At 42.4% G+C, this 23,443-nt stretch overlaps 3 protein-coding genes across 4 annotated transcripts in view; 2 read left to right on the plus strand and 1 right to left on the minus strand.

Moving 5' to 3' along the window:
* Nucleotides 1-6,484: 6,484 nt before the first annotated feature.
* On the plus strand, nucleotides 6,485-10,270 carry LOC307034462 (uncharacterized protein). Its single transcript, XM_079673298.1, has 7 exons — nucleotides 6,485-6,545; nucleotides 6,688-6,826; nucleotides 6,944-7,057; nucleotides 7,521-7,577; nucleotides 7,694-7,828; nucleotides 7,909-8,022; nucleotides 8,923-10,270. Exons 1-7 carry the CDS (start codon nucleotides 6,514-6,516, stop codon nucleotides 8,971-8,973), a joined length of 642 nt encoding a protein of 213 aa, XP_079529424.1. The 5' UTR covers nucleotides 6,485-6,513; the 3' UTR covers nucleotides 8,974-10,270.
* Nucleotides 10,271-11,336: 1,066 nt separating this feature from the next.
* aldob (aldolase b, fructose-bisphosphate) lies at nucleotides 11,337-14,486 on the minus strand. Of its 2 annotated transcripts, none has more exons than XM_079671579.1 (9): nucleotides 14,332-14,486; nucleotides 13,519-13,631; nucleotides 13,217-13,428; nucleotides 13,055-13,109; nucleotides 12,755-12,915; nucleotides 12,574-12,657; nucleotides 12,152-12,326; nucleotides 11,852-12,051; nucleotides 11,337-11,599 (listed from the first exon to the last, which is right to left on the minus strand). In XM_079671579.1, the coding sequence occupies exons 2-9, from the start codon at nucleotides 13,628-13,630 to the stop codon at nucleotides 11,504-11,506; spliced, it is 1,095 nt and encodes a 364-aa protein (XP_079527705.1). In that variant the 5' UTR covers nucleotide 13,631; nucleotides 14,332-14,486; the 3' UTR covers nucleotides 11,337-11,503. The 2 variants fall into 2 exon arrangements, with proteins under 2 accessions (XP_079527705.1, XP_079527706.1); XM_079671580.1 differs by lacking the exon at nucleotides 14,332-14,486 and adding an exon at nucleotides 13,709-13,731.
* Nucleotides 14,487-16,777: 2,291 nt separating this feature from the next.
* The window catches only part of rnf20 (ring finger protein 20, E3 ubiquitin protein ligase), a 9,487-nt gene continuing 2,821 nt past the window's right edge, over nucleotides 16,778-23,443 (plus strand). The window contains 18 exon segments of the mRNA XM_079671298.1: nucleotides 16,778-16,996; nucleotides 17,327-17,499; nucleotides 17,615-17,683; nucleotides 17,781-17,879; nucleotides 17,995-18,142; nucleotides 18,240-18,425; nucleotides 18,587-18,702; nucleotides 21,103-21,130; nucleotides 21,133-21,212; nucleotides 21,216-21,248; nucleotides 21,342-21,416; nucleotides 21,521-21,638; nucleotides 21,905-22,086; nucleotides 22,168-22,303; nucleotides 22,423-22,445; nucleotides 22,448-22,499; nucleotides 22,502-22,516; nucleotides 22,519-22,699. Coding sequence (XP_079527424.1) covers nucleotides 17,335-17,499; nucleotides 17,615-17,683; nucleotides 17,781-17,879; nucleotides 17,995-18,142; nucleotides 18,240-18,425; nucleotides 18,587-18,702; nucleotides 21,103-21,130; nucleotides 21,133-21,212; nucleotides 21,216-21,248; nucleotides 21,342-21,416; nucleotides 21,521-21,638; nucleotides 21,905-22,086; nucleotides 22,168-22,303; nucleotides 22,423-22,445; nucleotides 22,448-22,499; nucleotides 22,502-22,516; nucleotides 22,519-22,699 — 1,706 coding nt within the window. The 5' untranslated portion in view covers nucleotides 16,778-16,996; nucleotides 17,327-17,334.

Below are 23,443 nucleotides of genomic sequence, written 5' to 3' on the forward strand. Positions count from 1 at the left end.
AAAGAGCTGCTCCAGCACCTCCTCTGTCAGGGCAAGGTTATCTCCACATCGCGAGAGCTGTTGTCGGGCAACAGGGCTCTTCGCCACCTGGTCATACACAGACTTCTTACCTTTGCCGTAAAAGCCTGAGTTTGCATCACAGCCTGTCATACAATGCAGCTGCACAATACAGTCGGCCATCATGTCAGTTGTCATGTCACAGCAGCGTACCGTTTCCTGCTTCCTCTTGATACAGAGCATACCTGGCAGCTGCTGTGAGATAAGTGCTGCCGCAACATATACATCAGTATCAGTGGCATCGATGACAACTGGACCACTGTAGCCTGACTCGCGCAAAACTACATAGGTGGAGAACAGGACAGTGTCAGCCTCAGACTGGTCAAAGCTGTAGTTCTGCATCGGTTGTTGGGTTGATAAGTTGGTACAGTGGGAGCCGACAGAGTAGACAATCTCCACATCAACACTCTGTGCAAGATCGGTCTGGTAGCTGCATATCATTTTCTGCAGCCGCCCCTTGTTGCTGGAGCTACACAGCAGCGTCTTGAACATTCTGGCAGTGGGGAATGCGTCACCCAATTTCATGTAGGTGTTGGGCACATGTGTGTTTCCCTGTACCCTCAGGTCTCGCTCGTCATCCTTCGTCGAGTATGCTGTGTCGTACGGGTCGTTCACACATATGATACGGTGAGCATTATGATGGCGTGCAAGGATAATAGATGATAGCTTGTGGACATAGTCCGACCACTTGTATGGGTTGCCATCTTGCGTCCGCCGATCCTCTGCTGATGGAGTTGCCATCCTCCAGATCATGCCCATGTCCACAAGAGCGATGTATGATTCCTGCAGATCTACAGATTCCAGAGAGAGCTTCTGCACGAGCATGCTCTTCTGTGTCTTTCTGAAGGTGCCGTTGGAGTTAAATAATGGCACACACTCCTCGACAATACGATGTTCGAGCAACTCGGGGAGGTTCACAAGTTGACTGCCCTCAACCAGGTTTATCATTGCCTTGAGGGCGCTTCGCTCCATTTCTGCAGCTTTCGCCTTGAGTTCATCTGATGGCTTCTCCTTGCTTAACGCCTTCGCAAACGTCAATCGTTTGCACAGAGGGACGGGTGCATGAAGAGAGGTATTCTTATTGAATACCCGTTCTTCCAAAAAGTGGGTCAATTTCTTCTCCCCTGCGGCATGGGCTGAGTTGAAGTCTGCAACGAGCTCATCAGAGGCGGGCATGGCCGACTGCAAGGTACGGAGGGTGGTTGAGGCCGTATCGAACGGGAAGGTGTCAAACTCTTGTATGCATTCAACCAGGTCTTGCACACACTGCTCATCTTCTCGCATCCGTTTGGGGCCGCATTCCGTGTGCTTCCTCTTTGTCTTTTTTCGGTTTGCAAGGGCATTGTGAGCTGCCCGGATCTGGGCCACATTGTTCACATTTCTGGAGTGCACCAGCAGCTGCTTCTCATTCTGTAGGATAGAGAGCCAACCAGACTTCATTTTGCTACCCTTGTTCATGGTGCATTCGATCCACATGTCCCAGGCCATGTTGGAATAGGGGTTGCCTGTGATGGACTGGGTGAAGTCAGTACGAAGGAACGCAACCTGATCTGCAGGGAAAGCTGTCAACATCGCCCAAAAGTCTGGCAGCCACTTCCCATATCTATTGTTGTCGTAAGCTACCATCCATGGCAGCATCGCACGCAGAGAGCTCACATACTCATCCCAGTTGCATATATGGACCGCATGTACATTCTGCATGAGCGCGTCTGTCATGGACAGGAAATCCCTCCAGTAGTTTGCCATGTCACTGGCCTCAACGTGGGTGAACATGTTGGTGACAAGGCTCTTGAGGTCAGCATCATTCTCTAGTGCCACATGAGCATCAGCGCGGGATTCCTCGGATTGACTCGTATCTCTCAGAATGTCAAGGTTCTCCCTCGTCTCATCAGCCAGGTCGGGCCCGAGGTTCTCCTTCATCAGCTGACACATAAGGGCCTCATACATGAGTCGCAAGCAGCGTAGCCCCCTCTTATAATGTTTGCCTTTCAGTGCACGATCGACGGAGCCATCGGCAATAACTCCAGCCGCGAAAAGTACTTCACCTAGTTCACTACCTTTGTACCGCTTGTAGATGGCACTCATCATCACACACTGTGTATGGAAGGGACCAAGAAAAGGTACAATGGCACTGAATTTGCTTGGGTTTTCGGCCTTGAGCAGGGTGATGAGGACATACACGGGATGATCTCCAACTAAGAAGGCAAAGGGCATGTGCTTAGTTGCGATGATGGTAACCAGCTTGTCCATGACGTCCTTCACAACTGACTTGTCGGGCGGTTGATTGTAAGATGTATGAAAATAAGCCTTGCTTTTGTCCTGCCACATATTCAATCCAGCGTGAAACCCGTTGTACGAAGGGATATTCTGTTCGGCTGCAACAGGGCGGTCACCATTCACATCAGCACGTGCAAGGGCATGAATAATGCTTCGCTGGCGCTGAGGCTCAGTACTCGATGAGACAGTAGTAGGCTTAGGACGGATCGGAGGCTCGCCACGCTTGACGGTCCTATATGGCATAACCGTTTGCATCTCAGAGGCCTTCTCAGTCAGCACGTCCGAGACAGTCTTGGCATGTTTGATCCGCGGTTGCTCATCCTGGGTGTTTGCCTCATGCTTATGTACAAGACGTTCTTCGCGTTGCAGAAACATCCAATTACAGCGGTGTGAAGTACCTCCTCCTGTCAATGTATCGTTCCGAAAATCGTCATTGTCGATGATACTGATGCTTGGTTCCCCTTCAGCGATCTCTGCCGGACAGACCGAGCACCGCTCAAGGTCATGCATTGTCCAAACATCACGTAGCAGAAGCACGTTCGGGTAACTGATCCCCATGCCCAGCTTGTAGTACGAATCAACAAGCTCCTTGCTACGAGTCAATCCGTGAAGGGTGACGGTGGCATTGATGGCGGTAGTGGTGGGTCGCTTTATAATGTACTGTGTGATGAGAGAGGTGAGAGAAAGTGTGCTTGGAGACAGATCTACCCCATGCTTCCCCTGCAAAGCCGATAGCAACTGCAAAACGAGAGGCGGGAGTTCCTCCTCCTCCTCTAGCTCCTCGACTCGTGGAGGCCATGGGACGAGTTTGATGGACTTGACATCATCTCTGAGCCGCGCAGCCACATTTTGCACCAGTTGCTCACTGCTGACACCAATAGAGGAGATCGCTGCTTCGACATATGAACCGCTCCCAGACGTGTCATAGACTAGGTCGCTCTGGTTTCTCTGAGGGCGAGAGTGGAAGCCGATCTTGTCCTTAAACTCCCGGGTCAGGATATCTTTGATGTAGGATGACTTGACTCCAGATGTTGGGAATCCATACCGAGAAACGATAGAGCTGTAATCTCTGAGGAGGCTCTGCAGTGACCTTAGTTCATGTTCATCAAAGATAACTGTTCTGATGTTATCAAAGAAAATTGTCTGAGCTTCACGGAGAGTGACATTGTGCATGTGGGGAAGTTTGTCATCTTCACTCATTCTCTGGTAGTTACGAACATATTTAAACCAGCATTTGTGATGATATCTGATCTCAAGTGCATACGGCTGATCAGCTGCATAATTGATCAGACAGTTGATTCTGTCGCGCATTAGTTCATCTTCCAGAGCCACCGTATGGCTCTTGAACGCTGCCCATGCATGATCGTACGAAATCAGGACCAACTTTGATTCTGGATGTTTTGCCGACTCCGTCTTACAACACCACACACATTTATTTTTATCGTGTATCAGCGACTAGATCGCAGCCGCTTGAAAGATGGAGTTGCAGCTGTGGAACTAATGTCAGACGTAGACGAAGACTGAGCTTGGCATTCATCGACAACTCGTTTTTTCTGTCTGTTGTTGGCCTGTTCCAGTTTTGTGGCATTGCATAAGGTCAACCTACATGTATCATGGACACAGTGTCCGACGGGACCTGTATCCCAGTCGATGGATGTATGGACGTCTCCGAACTTGTCAAGACCGCTCCATAACTCTGTATTGTTCTTTAGAGTGTACCATTTTTCAATTGAGGTAATGGCATCGGTGGCTTTGCTGCAAACCCTTCCACACTGCAGGATACACGGAATGTTGGACATTGTCACAAGCTATGATCCATATCGTGCGGCATACTCATGAATCCCTATAAGAAACACAAGTAGGCCTACGTATTAGATATTGATATGGGGGCAGATAAGAAATTAAGAATAATTTCCATTTGTTAAATGTAGCTATTATTTAGTTAGTAAGCATTTGGACAGCCTGACAGGTCTGATTCAACTAATCAAGAGCTATGACTATCTTATTAGAACAGTTGAATCAGGTGTGTTAGTTCTGGGTTGGAACGAAAACATTCAACAGGACTGGAGTTGAGAACCACTGAGCTAGTTAGCTAACGTTAGCGCACATTATGACAGGGTTGAATTTGGCAAATTTTTGACTCGGATAGTCAATCTGCTTTCTGAGGTAAACTTAACGTGTAGCTCGCTACACCAAAACTAACATTGTTATTATTACTAATATTTCTATTTCATGACACAACAAAAATAGCCTTATGACAGTTTCTACTGAATGGTAATAACAAACGCTGGCTAGCTAACGTTGGCTTGGCTAACTAGCAAGATTACATGATCCATTCGCTAATGTTGACAATACAATCAAAATTGCATAGCCTACCTTTCAACTTGGCACGTTTCTCTTCTTCTTCTTTTCTTCTGTTTTTATACTGCGCCCCGATGGCTTTTGCCTCTTCACAGTTCTCTAACGTTAGTCTTTCTTTCCTCAACGCTCAATTTTAAAAACACTTGACAGATACCCATCAATGCACAGCGCTCTAGCATGTTCTGACTGTGAACACTTAAAGCTGAGGCTCTTAGACCGACCGACCATTTTAGATTTTTGGCTCATTTTCCCTTATGTTAGATTATTATAATTTTTTTTTAAATAATGGTTGCAGATATAGAGCCAAAACTGCGCCAAGCAAACTTTTTTTTATTTATTTTTTTTATTTGTGGCGCCCCCCTCTGGGTGGCGCTCTAGGCAAACGCCTATATCGCCTGTAGGAAGCTCCGCCCCCATATATAGTACATATATATACTTCAGTTTATAACAGTGAGTGCTTGTTCTACTGCCGTGACCGGTACCTCGTGATCCTGCATGTTCCCGTTCAAAACGTGTATATTTTCTCGACCGGATGGTGGCCATCTTGGATTTGTGGGTCCGAACGATGTCATCGCACCAAACTGATGTCAGAAATTGAATCCTTGTGGCCGACTTAACCCAAAAAGTGCATTTACACATGACTCTAGGCGCTCTGGTTCAAAAGTTAATTTTTTAAGATGGCGCGAGCAGCCATCTTGGATTTGGCCCTCTAGCAAAAATTGCCGGGATTTTTGGGAGGGACCTTGGGTCTATATTTTTTATAAAAGGTCCAATGATGTCAAATCAAGTGTCAAAACATCTTAGCAGAAGAATGGTCACGGAATTGAGGTTATAGACCCAACTATGCCATTGTCTCTTGTGTCATGATGAGGTTCACGTAAAGCACGGTTAATGTATTATAGTATTGAGGTGTCTCAAATATACGTCAATCAAGTGGCACCTGCTAACGGGGTGGTGGATGATAGGTTTACATCTAAAAACGTATTTTTCAAACATTATTATTTTAATTTAATTTGTCTTTCTTTTGTTACTTTTTTTTTTATCGGTCCGCGATCCACCCGCACCACACTCGCGATCGACCGGTTGGCGACCACTGCTCTAAATGTTACAGTCTATTTGGTGGATGTGTGGTGAAATACGATGTTGCACTCACTGGTGCCCTAATAATGCATGGATGTATAATGCCACGGTCGAGAGGAGGCCACAAGAAAGTGGCTTCCTTTGGTGAAAAACTTTTAAAGAATTGACCAATCAGATGAGGGCCCTGTCTTGCCCTTGCCCCCCTTTGATAGGTTAGGGTTTTCTGGTAGGCTACCTATCTTTCGTAGTGCATAACTTCCGCAGCTAGTTTGCGAGCTAAATATCTATTGATTCTAATGTTGTGGAGGAACTGAAGGCTGGTGGGAAATTATACGACGGTGGTCATGTTCTGCTCATAACGGGTTTTTAAAATGCATTAATTAAAAATACGTCAATGGAAGTTGTGGGTGAGAGAGAGAGAGAGAGAGAGAGAGAGAGAGAGAGAGAGAGAGAGAGAGAGAGAGAGAGAGAGAGAGAGAGAGAGAGAGAGAGAGAGAGAGAGAGAGAGCACATGAGTGTTGATCAATAAAGTGTCAGCTGTACTGTAGGCCAATGCCGCGAGTGCATGTCAGCTTCTTACTGTACATTACATTACAGTAATTTTGATACCCTCCTGCCTGGATGGGAGCCTGTACATTTCAAATTAAGTGTGCAGCTCCTCCCCTTAATAAAAAAAAGGAAAAGGTCTCATATTTCCCCATTTCCTATTTCCACCCACAACCTTCTCTTCCCGTTATCATGCACACTGCTTCTAGAACAGCTAACACAAGGTGGGTCCCTTCATGTTTTTGTAAATATCCCTGCTTCTAGCATGTTGCATGCAGCTGAAGTCATTCAGCCTCTTTAAATCTGCTTCGCTGTGGAGAGTAAAACCTGTTTTGATTCTCTCTCTCCTCCCACAACCTAAAACAGTGTTGCAATGGAGGGAACTGAGTCAACAACAAGAGAGAGATCAACAGCAAAGGATGGGAACAAGGCAGCGGACCAAGAGGTGCTGACGTCCAGCAAACCGTTGCATCGCTTTGTCCAAAGAGAGCCCAGAGATGTTGGGGTAACAAATCACACAATCCAGAGCCACAGAAGCTAATGTTACATGTTTACACAATGAGCAGCTGCAAACTCTTACTCTACTGTAGGCACTTGAATCCATCCTTCTCCTCCTCCCCAGATTGCCATTCTGATCTTTGGCTGTGCCGAAGTAATGATGGGATTTACGCTGTCTGGGGAGAGGGATGAGTTTACTTCTTTTGGAATCTACACTCCCTTCTGGCAGGGAACTCTGGTACATGACATGTGGCACACACATACATTGTCTTCACAATTACCATGTACATTTTTTCAAATGTCTGCTTGGTTTCTAAAGTGAAAAGTTCACAATTTTGGGAAATATACTTATATATTTCCTGCTTCTCATCCAACTCACGACAAAATAAGGAACAAGATCAAATACGCCTATTTCCCAGTTTTACTCAAGTTCAACCGTTATTAGCACTTGTGTCATATTGAAAATCAAAAGATGATAAGGGGGACAGGCAAATTGGTAGACAGAGGATATTATTGTTTTCTCCACTTAAGTCTTTATTACATTTCTGAATGAAATTAAAAAAGACATCCAAAATGTCACTCCAGTTCAGGAAAGCTTTCTGAAGCTCCAATGGTGATAAACACAAAGGTCATACAGTCATCTAAATGTTTCTTGGGGTGAATGTCTAAGTAAGAATTATTATTTATTTGATTGTTCTCAGTTTCTTGTCTGTGGAAGCCTGTCTATCTACACTGAGTTACGTCCATCCAAGAAGATGGTAGGTATATTGTGATTTTATGATCTATAGTGGTTATAACTTTATTTCGCCACTGTCAGTCTCTCCCTTTCTTTACTCAATAACTCATCCCATGTTGTTGAACCTCTCTCTTCCAGGTGACTGTGTGTTTGTCTATGTATGTGGTTTCCCTTCTTGGGATCATTGTCTCTTTTGGCTACAGGATACACCTGTTCTCCTATTTAACGTACCTTACACTCTATCGGAGGGAGTCTTTAAGCATGCAGAGATTGGTGAGGTACAGACATGTGATCTACACTAAATGGACACTTATCCGCATTGTATGAATAACTTCCTCTTTCTTGTGCTTCAGCGCCAGATTTTTGCGATTGAAGCCCTTTTGTTCACTTGCTCTCTGTTTGTGGCGGGTCTTCTCATCTTCTTGTGTGTCATCGCACGTTTGGCTCTCAAATCCACACGCACTCAGGTACAGCATTTTTCATCGTTTCTCCATCTGAAACATTCCTTTACCACTGAGTGTGTAGGGGTTCACAAAACAAACGTGGTAGCAGCATTACATTTGCATATGAAAATGTTTGTGAAAACTTCAAATAAAAAATGAAAGATAAAAAAGAATGAGGGAACTGGAGAAAGATATTCTGGCCGATCTCTTTGGCAACAAAGCAATGTCTATTTGTTTCCCCTATATTCCTGTTGGCAATGAGCCAGCCTCTTGTGTATCTTAATAATAATTAGAATAATAATAATAATAATAATAATAATAGATGTATTTTGTAAGCACTTTTACAGGTGCTCAAAGTTGCTTTACAGAGATAGAGAAAAGAAAAGAACAACAAATAAATGTAACATGTAATGTAATAAATATAGTTAAAGTCAAATTAAAATCAAGCAATACAACAACAATCACACATTAAAAGAAAGCCAGATTGAAGAGGTGAGATTTTGTAGGTTTTTTGAAGGTAGTGATGTCAGTGCAGCCTCTGATGGGTTGTGGGAGTGAGTTCCAGATAGTAATCCCTCCCAAATGCATTCATATAACGTTAATGTCACTCAAAGAGTTGCTGACTGAATAAAAGTCAACAATGTAATGTCTTTCTATTTAACCAGAAAAGCCTAATTGAAATGATGCAGCATTAACAAAGAGTAAAACGACACCATGAGACAGAGATATCACTTCAGTATTAAACGATTAAACAGACATGCAATAAAATAATAGAATCATGAGTGATATAATGTCCTGTAGCAAAATAAATGAGTCCTAAAGACCATCTAAATGGGACCTCAAATACAAACAATACATCTGATCAGTTATATTCACTGTTACCGCCTCCTTCCCTAACACATGCACCCTCCGTATCTTCAACAGATTATTGTCCGGCACGTCCCGGCTCCACCGACCGACACGACTGCAACTTAATTTCATCCTTTTGAAGTATTATCGTTATAGTATTATCCATAACACTGGTTTTCCTGCAGCACACTAACTCCTGTACAGTATATCACATGTGAATGTTACACCCACTAGAGGCTCCTCTTTAAGCCCCAGCTTCTTCTCTTAGCACAGTACAAGAGTGTGTATTGTATTATAACCACATTTATTTGCTTTTGTTGAAGCTTGTTTTGGAATCTAAAAGATTCCTGTCTTCTCATGTGAGAAAAATATTTGATATGCCCTTATTAAAGGTGGGTTATTTAATTTATTTCAGAAACACTTTTTGTTATATTCCATGGAATGCTCTTAACATCCCGATAGCAATGAATACATTAAATGCTTTGACAATAAATACATTAAAAAAATTAATCTGTGGAAGGAAGCCCTAGCGCTGTAAAAAGCACGACCAATCATCTGAGCCGGCCCGGCTAAAGTAACTGGATGGCCTACCTGCCTGTCAGCCTTCCATCTGTGCACAAACTTATCTCGTGCCCTCATTGGTCATGTGCGCATCCGTGTGTGTTGGAGGAGGGGCTCATAAGGAAGCCTGAAGGAAGAGATAGATTTTTTACGGTTGTGTACTTTCAAATTCTAGCGCACTCGAGCTCGTTTCTCCTAAATTACATACCCCACCTTTAAGGGATTAAAGTTACCACTATTATCTGAAGGAAAGCTTATATGTATTTACTGATACGGGTCATACAGTAGTGAACTAAAGCTAAGGTACATTACTTTGAATTAAAGCCTTGAGGCAAACAGGGCTGATACTGATCACTGATACATACACGAATATGTAAAGTATTGTTAGTTAACGCTGTTATTGTAATAACTATAAAGAATTATATATCAACATTATGTGATTACTATCTACATTACCTGTATTATTTTTAATGTGCAGAAAATGAGCATCGTTATGAACTGCAGCTTTTGATAATCATTGTGAACCTCTTTATATATTTGATATACTGAGCTGCAAATATTTCTGCTTTGTGATTTAGTTACAGCACAGCAGATCCACCTGGGATTGCCACTTTAGAGGAATTACAGTATTTTTTAATACATCTGGCTTTTTATATCCTCGGACACAAACATCCAGCATAATTTTTTTAAGCTTTTGACTTAAATATAGTTCACCATTTTCATCTATACGACTTTGAAACCTGTTGCCACTTTGGGCCTTTGAATGTGTGAAAAACAAATATTTTTGATTTAGTTTGAGCTTATGTGGTGCACTAAATGTAATGTATATTGTCTTTGCTAAATAAACAATACAATTAAATGATTCTCAGGTCGCTGATTATATTACACACATTTGTATCTATACACTAACAGTGACCACTCCACACAAACGTAGTGCACTTAAGCAATCATACACGAGAGGCCGTTCTTGAACGTCCTTATTGGTACGACAGTACTGCGCAAGCGCCTCGGTCCGTACGCCTGTACTGGAGTAATAATTAATTAATATTGATTCATCATCATTGTTTATCATATAAAGATAACAGTCTGTACCACCTTGAACACATTGTTAGATGGCAAGCAAATAATTAATCGGGGTCTTTGTTTTAGTTTTGAGTAGGCTACAAGTTAAAAAGCCCGCATAAGTTAGAATTTACAACATATTGAATACAAATAAACGATGTGATCCTTTCACCATTGCCTAAAAGATGATCAAATAAGTAATATTAATAATTTTGTTCCTGAAAATGTAGAATGTAATACTTTTACTTACAGTTTAACATTTATATTTGTGTAACCAAACTGATCAGCATCAGCACATTTTCAGTGTGCTTATTAGCTTCTGATCCTTTGTCAATTTTGAGGTGGAGCAACACATTTAGATTACATATGGATTCTCTAAAAATGCTATCAGTATATCCCCATGAATGTTGTGGCTGCCTCATTTAGTTTTTTCATAGACATCCTCTGGTTCCAAAACCGTCAGGTCAAGGAGAAGAAATTTGCCAGTAAATCCAAAAGCAATCACATGCACTTAATTGTCATTAATTTAACAAACACAACTCAATTGTCTTTGGACTCTGGTGCTCTCACTCGTGTGGCCTGCATTTATTGTTGAAAAAACAGGAATCAACCCCAGGAATGGGTTTAGCGTAAGGTGGGGTAAACTTGCATAAGCTGCATGGCCATGTGCCACAATTGAGTCATATTGCAATATATTATTCAGTTGTGTGTGAAACCCACAAGCACAATTATGCTAGGATCCAATAGCTTTTCCCCCTCTGTTTAACATTGTTAAGAAAAACAAAAAGGCTCTCAGTTGAGTTATTGCTGGCAATTAATCAAATGTGACACTCTGAAATCCCAAAAAACAGATGACATCACCAATATTTTGGTCACTTACATTTATTTTTCATACATTTCATTGAGTAGAAAGGTATTTCAACCTTATAATGGAGGTCTTCCCCTGGTGTTGGTAGGGAAGTCCAGCAGAGGCATTTCTCTGCGTCATATTTGTTCCATGTGCAATTCTTTTCTCTTTTTTTACGTTCAGTTTTTAATAAATGTAGCTGGCTGAGAACAGAGACTTCATGGAGGCCTGGTCAGCTGAGCCGGAGGCCTTGTACTCTCCTTTGGAAGCCAGGCCGTTTATCTGAGGAGAACAACAGAGGGCAAAGTCAAATCTGAGTGTTAATGATCAGCCTGAGCCACATTAGTGCAAGACTGAATGGACAAGCTTTTAAGAATCAATCATTTACAGGTCAGTATAAAGTTTGGTAGTACAAGGTGAGAGTAATTTTAAAGCCAGTTTATTCACCGTCAGCAATTTTAAATTGATAGGGAGGAAGTCATTTATTACTGTCTATTCAGTGGAAGTGATAGCTTCATGACCTCTGAGACTCACCTTGGCCCGGCTGCAGAAAGCTTCCTGTGCAGCGGCTTTGTTGGCAGTTTTGCCCTGCCAGGCTGCGAGAGCAGAGGCCTGGAGCGCACGGCCGTAAGAGAAGCTCAGCTTCCAGGGGCGGTTGAGGGGCACCTGGTTGATGGCGTTCAGGTTGAGGGAGGCCTCCTCCTCGCTCTGGCCTCCAGACAGGAAGCAGATACCTGGAAAGACCCATAGAGAGGCAAGCCACTGAGAAAATGTGTCTTCCACATTTTTCTCAAATAGGTTTGTTAAGGGTAAAGCTGGCTTAGTGACACTTACCAGGCACAGAAGCTGGAACAGTGCGCCTCAGAGCGGTCACTGTGGCCATGGCAACCTCCTGAGGGGTGAACTTCTTTGCACAGGACTGTCCAGCTGTGACCATGTTGGGCTTCAGCAGAGTGCCCTCCAGGTACACATGGTGATCAGACAGAGCCTTGTACACAGCAGCCAGAACCTAAACATACAGAAGCAGATGTATAACTAATCATGAAAAACTAACTTTTTCAGTGGTGGGGCACACATATTTTAGTATCTGAATAAGATAACAGTCAGTTTTTTGTGGGGTGCCATGCTCGGAAAATATGGGATATTTATGGGACTTGAGGGAAACTTATTCCGAATGGCTTGTCAACCATTCAGATATAGCTTCCCTTCCCTACTGCCTTTGTCTGACTGTCTTAAATTAAATGCAGCTATCAAACCTTTTCAGTGACGTACTGGCAGCGCAGCAGGTCGTGGGTTCCGTCAGGCAGAATCTCTGGCTCCACAATAGGCACCAGGCCATTCTGATAGAAAACATTAATGTCAATTGAAACATGTAAAACTTTCCAATAATATTTATGAGCAAGTCTTTTTTATGGAGACTATGGCGCACACACACACCTGTTGGCAGATGCTGGCATATCTGGCAAGGACGTTGGCGTTCTCAGCGATGGCCACAGAGGTTGGGCAGCTGTCTGAGATCTTCAGTACACACCTCCACTTGGCAAAGTCACAGCCGTCTTTCTTATACTGGGCACAGCGCTCAGAGAGGCCGTCCAGACCTGTCAAAAAATAACAAGACACAGAAATTATAGTATGGTGGTTGTGTTCATTCAATAATTTGCTATAATACACAAAGAGATGTACAGATTTAGCAAAATGCTTGCACTTTCGCACAACAGAAATACAATTAATGTTCACCTTGTGTGGTGGTCTCTCCATCTGTTCCATTAAGACCGGCTGTGCCTTTGTCAACCTGAAGCAGGAAAATCAGAAAACACATTAACTCACAAAAGGTCAACATGAAGACCTAAAACTGTGTGTAATTCGGGACGGTTTAATGTCCACGTTTAGGCTCCTTACCTTGATGCCAACAACAATGCCCTTATCTTTGATGACCTGGGGGAAGAGCTTGCCGCTGTCAGATTTCTGGTATAGCGTCTCATGGAAGAAGATGATCCCACCCACACAGTTGGAGATTGAGGGGTCAGTGGAGAAGAGAAGATCGCGGAAGTAACGACGGTTCTCCTCGCTGTTCTCCACCTTGATTTTCTCAAGACGCTTTCCCATGGTTCCTTGAAAGAAGAACGACAATTATTTCAGTTGCACTTAGTAAACACCCCCCTTCACTTATACTGTATCAACTATATATATTTGAGGCTCACCTGTTGATTCATCTGCAGCCAGGATGCCCTTTCCTGGAGCTACGATCCTCTGAGCAATGTCAGAGAGCTCCTTCTTCTGCTCCGGAGAGAGGGACGGGAACTGATGAGTCATGCTAGAGTAGGGGAAAAAGTTAGTTCATAGTTTATAAAAAAAACTCTTCAAGGCTTAACAATGAAAAAAGTATGTTACCTTTTATCCTATCAACACACAATGAACCTTTGCTGCCTCTAACTTCCTGCCTCTCTTGCATCACCTCTGTAAATATTTGGCCTGACAGGTTGAACTTTGGCTCTCAGGCAGATAAGTTCTAGCTTTAGATGTGTGATCATAGTTCTGCAGAAAAACCCACACTTAACAAAAACAGCTTAATATGAAGGACACTAATTCATACCACGAGCATCATTAGCACACATGATCAGCAACGTCAGGTTGAACGCGGATATGTTTCTAACAAGCATTTGCACACAAACCAAGGATGCATTGTACTACCAACCTCCGTCAAATAGAACACGTCGAGAATCAATATGAAACCCTTTCAAAATAAAATACCCTCAAATCTAAAAGTGCAAAAAGTAAGTTGGAGTAATGTTGTTCGATCATACAGACTTGACAGCTGATATTTCCCGTTGTGCAAAGTTGACATTTTTGAAATCGTGCAATTTATACCATAATTTCAACATTACTTTAAGAACTGCACATTTAAAAACACGAAGACACGTGAAAACGTGGACTTATCTAGCATAAGCCAGGCGAAATATGTCAATTCAGAATCAGAAACCGAATGAGGATGCAAAAACCAAAACATGTCTTACTTTAGAGTTTGGTCAAACGGCGACGGCAACAGAAGTGGAAAGTGAGCACGGCCTCCCTGCAGCAAGTTGACTGATGGAGAAGGCCGAAAATGTGCACAAAGCTGTATTTATTGCATTTTCTGTTCCGGGGAGGAGGGGCCCGTGATGTAGAGGGGCGTGTGTCACCCCGGGGGTGCAATTGGCCCGGTCCGACAGACAGGGGCGGTGTTTGCATGATACGACGACAACGCTGCTATGTGGACTTTATGCTTGTGTCAGAACCTGGGGCGGATTTGTTGAACACACGAAGGGAACACGGTGTTTCGTCTGGAGAAAAAAGATCCAAATGTGCATGCACGCGCCACGCAGTCCTGGAACAGCCCCGCCTCCATGTTTTTCTTTGATTGATTTACACTCAGAGGAAAGAATGAAATGCAATTTGAGAGGCCCGTTGCAATGTTGCAATACAAGTTTCTTTGTTTCCATTGTCCTGTGTTGATTGCAAAAGCATGGCTGTTTGTCTCATTTGATTTGAGAAAATTCAATGGACATTCATAGTTTTTCATTTTATTATGTTGATGTGTCATGTTCATTATTGATACATTCAAGAAGGAAAATCTAATGTAAAATTGCTTCTCATTTAATCTCGTTTTTTAGTCCAAAGTCCCTTGGAATGGAACACATGCTCCATGTCTTTAGATACTCTAACAGTTGTTTTTATATATTTTAGATAGATTCAATCTTTTTTTTCTCCCTGCACATGCATGTCCATTTTTTTGTATATAGTTTGCTAGTTTTTTCCCTGTTTTGATTTTTTTTAAAGATATTTTATCAGCCCTGTCTACATTTAGAACATTATCAAACTTTAACTTTTGTCATAATATTTTTGCTTTCAGCTTTAATCTGTAATTACAGTAGTAGGTGACTATGTGTGTACATTTATTGGATACAAATATGGCAATAGTTAGAACAGAAATAACTGCTTTTTCATGTTGACTTGTGTGTCTGCCTAATGCGTGACATTGCTTGTCAACACGTCATGCATTCAAACAGTCCTCCTATCGATTATGAAAATGGCCAAAAACAGGTGTGTTTGAAATGCTCTCACTGGTCCATTAGTGACCTCAGCACAAACAGATATTTGAACCCATAGAATAGGATATATATTTTTTTAATTAATTACCTTTACACAACCTGGACTTTGCCTCACTGTGCAATGCAATCCTTAATAGTGCTGATCAAAGTTCAGTCTCTGTCCATGAGTATCCTTTTACATAAGGAGAAAAAAAGAGACAGGAAAGAGGAAAATGTTCATTTAAATAATTTACCAAAGGAATGTTGATGTTGTCTTGCTTGTAAAATCATTGTTTAAACCCAAGCATTTTAACATATAAGCATTACAATCAAACACTACAATCAAAGTGTCTCTTCTGTGAAGCCTGTGAATTTGGACGTTTTTGATATGTCTCAAAAGCCGCAGGTTCATTGTGTGTTGGTAATTTGAATGTGTATTTGGACCAAAATCATCCTGCAATGTTTGAGTTATATTGTGTCCCTTGATTTGAGATGGTTTTGACCATGATTCAAATAGTTGTTTAAGTTGCCTATTTTAAATTCCTTTAAACAAACTTGAAATGAGTCAAAATAAAGCAGCTCCCAAAGATTCAGTGGATTTTGCATCTCATCTGAAAGTTAAGGGAACAGCAAACTTAAGTGCCCTTTACCCCAGTTCACAAGGCTATTGATTTTAGGGACAGTAAGTATAAGACAATGAATTCCTGCCCTTATGTAGTTCAAATACACAAACAGTCAAAGATAAAGAGGGCCCTCCGTTGAATAAATACTTTACATATATAAGTTTATAACAAGGAACTCAGATCTTGTACTTAAGAAAATTAGAATGACCTCAGAATAGGAATACTCTCAAGTAAAAGTCCTGAATTCAAAATGTTACTCAAAAAGCAGAAACGTATTAGCATCAAAATATTAAATACCAAAAATAAAAGTATAGGCTACTTATTATGTAGATCGGCCCATTTCAGAATCATACATATTTTCAGTTTTGATTATGATTATTGATGCATTAATGTGATTATCAAAGATGGTAAAGGTGCAGCTAGTTTTAATGACTTTTTATAGCCTACTGCAGTGCAGGGTAGCTTGAATGTTACTCAAGTCCTAAAGTCCTTTTTCAGTGTTGATTATATTTTATATAACATATTATTATTCCAAATCTGCAAAGTAACTAAATACATGAAATAATTGTAGTGGAGTAAAAGTACACTTTGTACCTCTGAATTGTAGTGTGGTGGAAGTACTAAGTAACATGACATTTAAATACTTAAGTAAAGTACAAGTCTCTCAAAATTGTACTTGAGAAAATGTACTTTGTTACATCATTACACCACTGGACTATTATAGTTATTCCTGTGTGGAACATTTTTCTTACTGTTTCTTATTGTCTCATCAAATCGACACCCACTCACTGAACAGTAAGTCAGGTGCCTAGTATCGTGACTGAACTGAGAGCAGTGCCCCTCCCGGACGGCAGCGGGCGCCATGTCAGGTGCAGCTCGTCCCACCAACAGCGTCCACACTTCCGTTTCCTAAAGACAGGGAGCCGCAACATCAACAGCCACAGACAACCATATCAGTTAATAACATAAAACTTGTATCATTACAAGCGGTAAGACTTAGATTTGGTTATGTATATTGTCAGTAATACAACGTTAATGCACTTATGGTTGGGGTCAGCTTCTCTGAGCACCAGCAGCATCTAAAGCTGGAGTTAGCACACAGCTAACGTTAGCCTGACGCTACACTGACTGATTCAATCATCCTGGTCAGGTTTTAAAACGATTTGTGAATATGGTTTCAGAGTAAAAATCCCAGTAGTTATTTTTGTATCACTTTATTGTCATCTACCTGCAGGTGCACGTAGCTTTCATCAGCATAACCTTCTGAATCTAACAGTCCTTCACTTTGTTTTATCAGTGTTTTTATCTGTCTGATTCAGGAGTGAGTATGTCGGGGCAGAAGCGTCCTTCGGACCCCTGCGGCCCCTCGTCCTCCGGGGCGCCGCCGGAGAAGCGGAGGGAGAGGGAGGGAGAGGACGGAGCCCCCGGTGTCAGTACCGGGGGGAGTACCGCGGTGGAGACGGTCATCAAACTGGGAGGGGTGTCCAACTCAGTGAGCCCCCTTTGTTAATATCCACTACTGCTAATATATGTGTTCTCATCTTTAGTGGCTCTATTTGTTTACCTACTTGTCTTTTCACACTAATGTTTGAATTGTTTATTTCCAGGAAGAACAAGACATCAGGGCTCTCCAGACAAAGAACCGAAAGTTGGGAGAATCTCTTGATCAAAGACAGGTACATTACCAATATCACTTCAAATGCGCACACACACACAGGAAGCTGTACTCTCATGTTTGTAGAGAGGTTCACCCCTTTGCTTGTTGTTTTGCAGGTCATTGAGGATGAATTGCGAGAGCGAATTGAGAGACTGGAGACCCGCCAGGCCACTGATGATGCCAGTCTGCTGATCCTCAACAGATACTGGAACCAGGTAAAGAAGTTCAGAGACTAAAGAGGAAAAACCCAGAATACATGTCCAGGATTAACGCTCTCCTCCAGAATTAAGATCAAAAAGTCTGAATGGGATCCCCCTTTCTCTCCTTCAGTTTGATGAAAACGTTCAACTGACCATCAGACGTTATGACCAAGCGAGCAGCGAGCCTGAGAAACCTCAGACTGGTGAGGGACGGAGCCTGAAACCGGATACTCCAGAACCTGATGGCGACTCCAACCAGGAGCGGGCCAAGGACAGAGGTACAGAAAAGATCATGACTTTAAAAGCAATATGTTGGTTTTGATGAACAAACCAGATATTAAAGCCAACACTGTCTTTCCTGCTGTTGTCACTCAGGCAACCAGGGAGAGCCAAACAACTCTTTCCTGGCCACGTTGGCGAGCAGCAGCAGTGAGGAGATGGAGGCTGAGCTCCAGGAGAGGGTGGAGAAAAGCCAGAAGCAGGCCAGCCACGTGGTGGAGATTTATGAGTGTCTGAAGAGGACCGTGGACCAACTGAAGACAGAGCTGGACTCTGGAACTGGTGAGATAAAAGGAGACATAGGTTTGGGTATAGGAAAACGTGATGAGATGTAAAAGATGCAAATGTGAAAAGCTAAGGATGAAGTATGATTGGAAGACATTATTAAGTTAGGTTATGTATTTACACTCAAAAAATGTTTATATTGTTGCTTTTCTTTCCAGACAGCAGTCTGTGGCAGGCAGCTTCCAAACAGAATACACTCCTGACCAATGAAAACAAGCGGCTACAACAGCTGACAGAGGACTTTAAGCAGAAGCACAGTCACATGACCAGTCAGGTACAAATGGTTTAATTATGTTTATTAACATAAAGAAAGTGATTTTTAAAAAGTGTTATTTTTTAATATTATACTTATATTGTATGCACTTCCATATTCACAATCGCAATAAATGTGTTTGAAGTATAATTCTTAACAATTGCTTGGACTGCTGCACTCAATAGTAAACTTATTTGCCACCAAAACGCATTATATTCGTAATAGAATTAAGGCTCTTTGAATAATAAAGCACACTCAATCATAAAGCATCAATCATGGAGAGTAGATTCAGTAACTTATTATCAGTGTTTCCCAAAGGATGGAGTCATAGCAGCGGTGCTAAGGCACGTGGGCCCAGTATAATGTGAGCGCGGAGCGCGCTGAATTTTTTTAGTGTGTGCACGTGCGAAGTGCGCTCCGGCCAATTTGTTTCTATGTGCCAGCACAAGAAAGGCTCTTGAGGCCTAGTACCAGGGCCGGTTCTAGCCAATTTGCTGCCCTAGGCGAGATTTTATATATAAAGAATAAATGAAAAATCTCTACAAAAGACAAATACACTACAAAAACAGAAACTTATTGTTATATTATGTTATTTTTTTGAACATTTCAAAGTAAAATGCTTCAATCTGGTGCACTTTGAGCACACAATTACTAGAGATCTGATCTAGGGGGTACAACTCTAAAACACCCATATGAAAAAGATCGGTTTACATTTTAATAATCAAATAAGTATGTGAACATAACCAATAACCTACCATAGCCAATAACAAATACATGTAACTTATTTTATTTTTGTTGTTCATTTATATCTTATCTAGTTAACATTTATTTATTTATGTATTTTTTTTTATCTCCAGTTTTAAATGATATTTTTAGTTTACTGTCCTATAGTATACATTGGAATGATTTCAAACCTGTTTTTATTTATCCTAATAATTATAAAGGAGTGCCTTGGAAATACTCAGAGAGTCCTTTACCTCACTGAGCCTCTCAGTCTAACAGGAGAGCTCTCCTCCACCCTGGTTGTAGAAACATCTACTTCTTATATCCGCTAGCGCAGCTAGCACCAGATTCTAATAACAACAGCGCCGGTACCGGAGCGCCCTCTCCCTCGCTTGCTCTCTCGCTCCCACGCTCGCACTTTGGCTGTGACCTGGGGGAGCCAGATAAGCCAAAATCCCCCATTTTCATCACTTACAGCGCCCATCGTACAGGGCAAATGAAAAGTGTAACCGGGGTGAAAAGGGTGTTAACTTTACTTAAACCCTTACCCTCCCAGAGCTACCAGCGCAGCGCCCCCCAGATCTGGCCTCCTATGTCGCCTATTCCAGAAATTGGCCCTGCCTAGTACATACAGTGGCAATGTCTCAAGATTTAGCAAAAATACACCTTTTATTGAACATACAGTAACACAAATACTACAAATCCACATAACAAACAATCAAAAATGAAAAAGGGTCGCCACTTATTTTTATTAAATGGCTTGTCGACCTAGCAGCGGCGCGCATATTTCAGCAGCGGCGCTGCGCCGCCACTATTTGTATATAGGGGAAACACTGTATTATAATATTGTCACTAGGGATGCTCCGATCGATCGGCCGCCGATCGATATCGGCCGATATTCACTCTCTGCCGATCGATCTGTGCTCTCTAAAAATGCAGATCGCGAGAGCCGATCAGATGACGTCAAATACATGACACTTTTCTTTATGCGCTGCAAAACAAGCTCGCCAAAATGGCTTCACCGGTCTGGCAGTATTTGAAGGTGTCCGAAAATGACAATAAAATAGCGGTATACAACGTGTGTGAAGCAGAAATCCTGCAGCTCCGCCCGCTGTGACGGACCGGTGAGCAAAACACACACTCAGTTAGACCTGACACATGTAGCTGTTGATCTACCTCTGGAACTAGCTAAACTAGTTATAAATATGTTTATTCTTCACTGTCGGGTCACTCATTACTGGATCAGTGAGCTTCATGAGATACTGACGGGCTGTCAGGAGAGGGAGAGAGGAAAAGAGAGCGCTTCCGCTCATTTCTCCCGTGTTATTATCCAAAGTGAATGTAAACTTGAATAATGTACTTTATTTGAATGTAATAATTATGTTGGTTGTTATTTGTGGAAGCGCCAGTGAATGAGCCCCATTAACTGAGTTTTAAACATCACTTTAAAAGGAAGATCCCCATAGGCCCCGCCCACTCGATCGGTATCGGACGATACTGATTCCAGCGATCGGCCCCAAAATTGGCGATCGGAGCATCCCTAATTGTCACCCCACTGTGTTTAGTAAATTATTAAATACTTATTTGGTTTCCTGTTAAGAATAATCCTTTAGTAACATCTGCTTAGTTGGCACAGTACTATCTTGTGTTTGTAATGGATGTCTCTTGTGTGTTGTCATGTGTCTGTGTCCTGTCCAGACTCGTCCTCTGGGTCGTGCGGCTAACAAGCGGACCAGCGTGTCAGCGAGCTGCAGGTCTTGATCGAGGAGCTGCAGTGGGACATGGAGAAGATCCGCCGCCGCGAGAACTGACTGAACGCTCACCTGACTGAGATACTGGAGAGGGTGAGGATGTGATCTCTCTCTCGCTGCATGTGTGTCTGAAGAAGTCTTATATTATACTAAATTCTTTATAACACTTCCTGTAATGTGTCCCAGGTGAACAGCAAAGGCTATAAGGTGTGTGGGGAGGCCAGCAGCGTGTGTGGGACCATCACTATTAACAAGAGAAAGGTATGAATTGTATATCTTGATGTGTGAAGATCTTTATCCTCTACTTTTCTTTCCATGCCTTGCTGTTCATACTTGCTGACATGTCCCTTATCTCTTCTGTGAAGTTTGAAGAAATGAACAGTGATATGGAGGAGAACACGGAGCTGGCAGACAACCGCTTCGTCGAGCTGCAGAAGCTCCAGCAGGACCTGCAGACTGTGCACCAGGAGAACAACAACATGAAAGGTACACGTATCTTTCACAACTTTCTTCTGGCTTTCATTTGGAAAAGGACACATTGATTGATAATTGTATTCCAGGAAATGTGGTTGCACGTGTTAAAGGTACTGCTATGTTGAAAAGAGAAGGGGGCATGGTTCAAAAATAATGAAGAAAGTGCCTCAATTTAAAGGCTTACCCTTAAATCTCGCTGGTGACTTTTATACGGCTAAAACGCTGCGTACTTTACTGTTTTTAACATGTTTTCTTTTGCTGTCTCTTTCTCTCTCAGGCGGAGCTGCTGATCCGAGCAGAGGGCGTGGTCAAAGAGACTTCTGAGTATCGCTGCTTACAGTCACAGTTTTCTGTGCTCTACAACGAGTCTCTGATCCTGAAGTCTCAGTTAGATGAGACACGTGCTCGTCTCAACACCACCAGGACGGCGAGGCTCCGACAGCTGGAGCACATGGAGGTCAGTGGGTGCATCTGAACTGTGAGTGCCTATCCATGTTGCTGTTCGTCCTTTTCTCACTCTCATCCGCTCTGTACGCAGAATGACGAGGTGGCTCTGCAGAGGAAGGTTCGTACGGAGGTGTTTCAGCTGGAGGACACACTGGCTCAAGTCAGGAAGGAGTACGAGAAGTTGCGCATTGAGTTTGAACAGACGCTTGCTGCCAACGAGCAAGCAGGTAACCAACAGGTTCCATCTATAATAGTGAATAAAGTGCAACAATGTGCTCCTTGCTGAAAGAAATGTTCTAATCTGTATTCTCTTTTGTTCCCCTAACTACCTTTCTCCTTCTCTCAGGTCCCATCAACAGGGAGATGGCGGTCACCTGATCAGCACGTTGCAAACACACAACCAGCAGATGAAGGTAGAGGTGGTGAATACAAGATCAGACTGAGGAGACGCAAGCTGAGCTCAACCAGGTAGGTCAACTAGAGACACTTGTACAGTCACCAGCCACGGAAATGGAGATGGAGAGAGATGGAGAAAACTTTATTGAGACATTTGTGCTCCAATTCGTTTTTCTGTCTTTGTGTATATATTGCACATTGCTCTATTGCAATTACAGTTCAGGACAGTGATGGAAGCTGGATCTAATGATGGCTACAAGAGGTTGGATTTGCACTTTATGAACATATTCTTCATTTCTTTATGGCAGAGCATTCTTATTCAGAGAGAGGGGATGTTTGGAGTCTGCAATGACTGTTGCTCATTTACTGACTGCCTACTTGTATCGGCTCATCCTCTTGTGTTCCTGTTCACCTCCATCTGTTTTGTGCATGCGTGCAAGCCTGATTTCCAGTTGCTGAACCACGCCGTAAATCTGTGTTCAATTTATAAAAACGGATGTTGGAACATCCTCGTGATCTGCTTGGCCTTAGGAACTAAACTATAACAAAGCTTGTTTTGCAGAAAAGAAGCTTTGCATGTTGACACCTTACTATTTTTATATGGACTCCTGAATCATTGTCTATCTGGTTGTCGTTGTTTTTAATGTCTCGTGGACAATCACTTCTCACATGTAAAGGGCTGTGCTTGGTAACCTTCAAATGAGATGGTTAGTGCAACACTGTGTGCTCATGGTGTCATCAACACAAGGGTAGGGAAAGTTTTAACGGTACTACTACTTTTATCGATACCGCTTATCTTCCGGTCTTTTAACGGTACTTTTATCGGTTCTTTTGGAGAAAAAAAACTACTAAACAAATTGTGAACAAAACTAACATTGCTTTTTGTTTAAATTAAATACATAATATTTCACATCAAAAAGAAACAACAACGTTTTAACAAATCGTATTAAATAATGTGATGACAGAACTGG

This window comes from Notothenia rossii (genome assembly GCF_949606895.1).
Source record: "Notothenia rossii genome assembly, chromosome: 3".
Lineage (NCBI taxonomy): Eukaryota > Metazoa > Chordata > Actinopteri > Perciformes > Nototheniidae > Notothenia > Notothenia rossii.

What these genes read in the sequence shown, in the direction of transcription:
- aldob (XM_079671579.1), bottom strand. Translation starts at nt 13,630, where the DNA reads ATGACTCATCAGTTCCCGTCCCTCTCTCCGGAGCAGAAGAAGGAGCTC. An exon ending in TGTTCCAGCTTCTGTGCCTG is followed by an intron (nt 12,052 to 12,151) that starts GTAAGTGTCACT and finishes GGGTCTTTCCAG; the next exon opens with GTATCTGCTTCCTGTCTGGA. An exon ending in CTTTCTGCAGCCGGGCCAAG is followed by an intron (nt 11,600 to 11,851) that starts GTGAGTCTCAGA and finishes TGTTCTCCTCAG; the next exon opens with ATAAACGGCCTGGCTTCCAA.
- LOC307034462 (XM_079673298.1), top strand. Translation starts at nt 6,514, where the DNA reads ATGCACACTGCTTCTAGAACAGCTAACACAAG. An exon ending in TACGTCCATCCAAGAAGATG is followed by an intron (nt 7,578 to 7,693) that starts GTAGGTATATTG and finishes TCTCTCTTCCAG; the next exon opens with GTGACTGTGTGTTTGTCTAT. An exon ending in TCAAATCCACACGCACTCAG is followed by an intron (nt 8,023 to 8,922) that starts GTACAGCATTTT and finishes TATCTTCAACAG; the next exon opens with ATTATTGTCCGGCACGTCCC.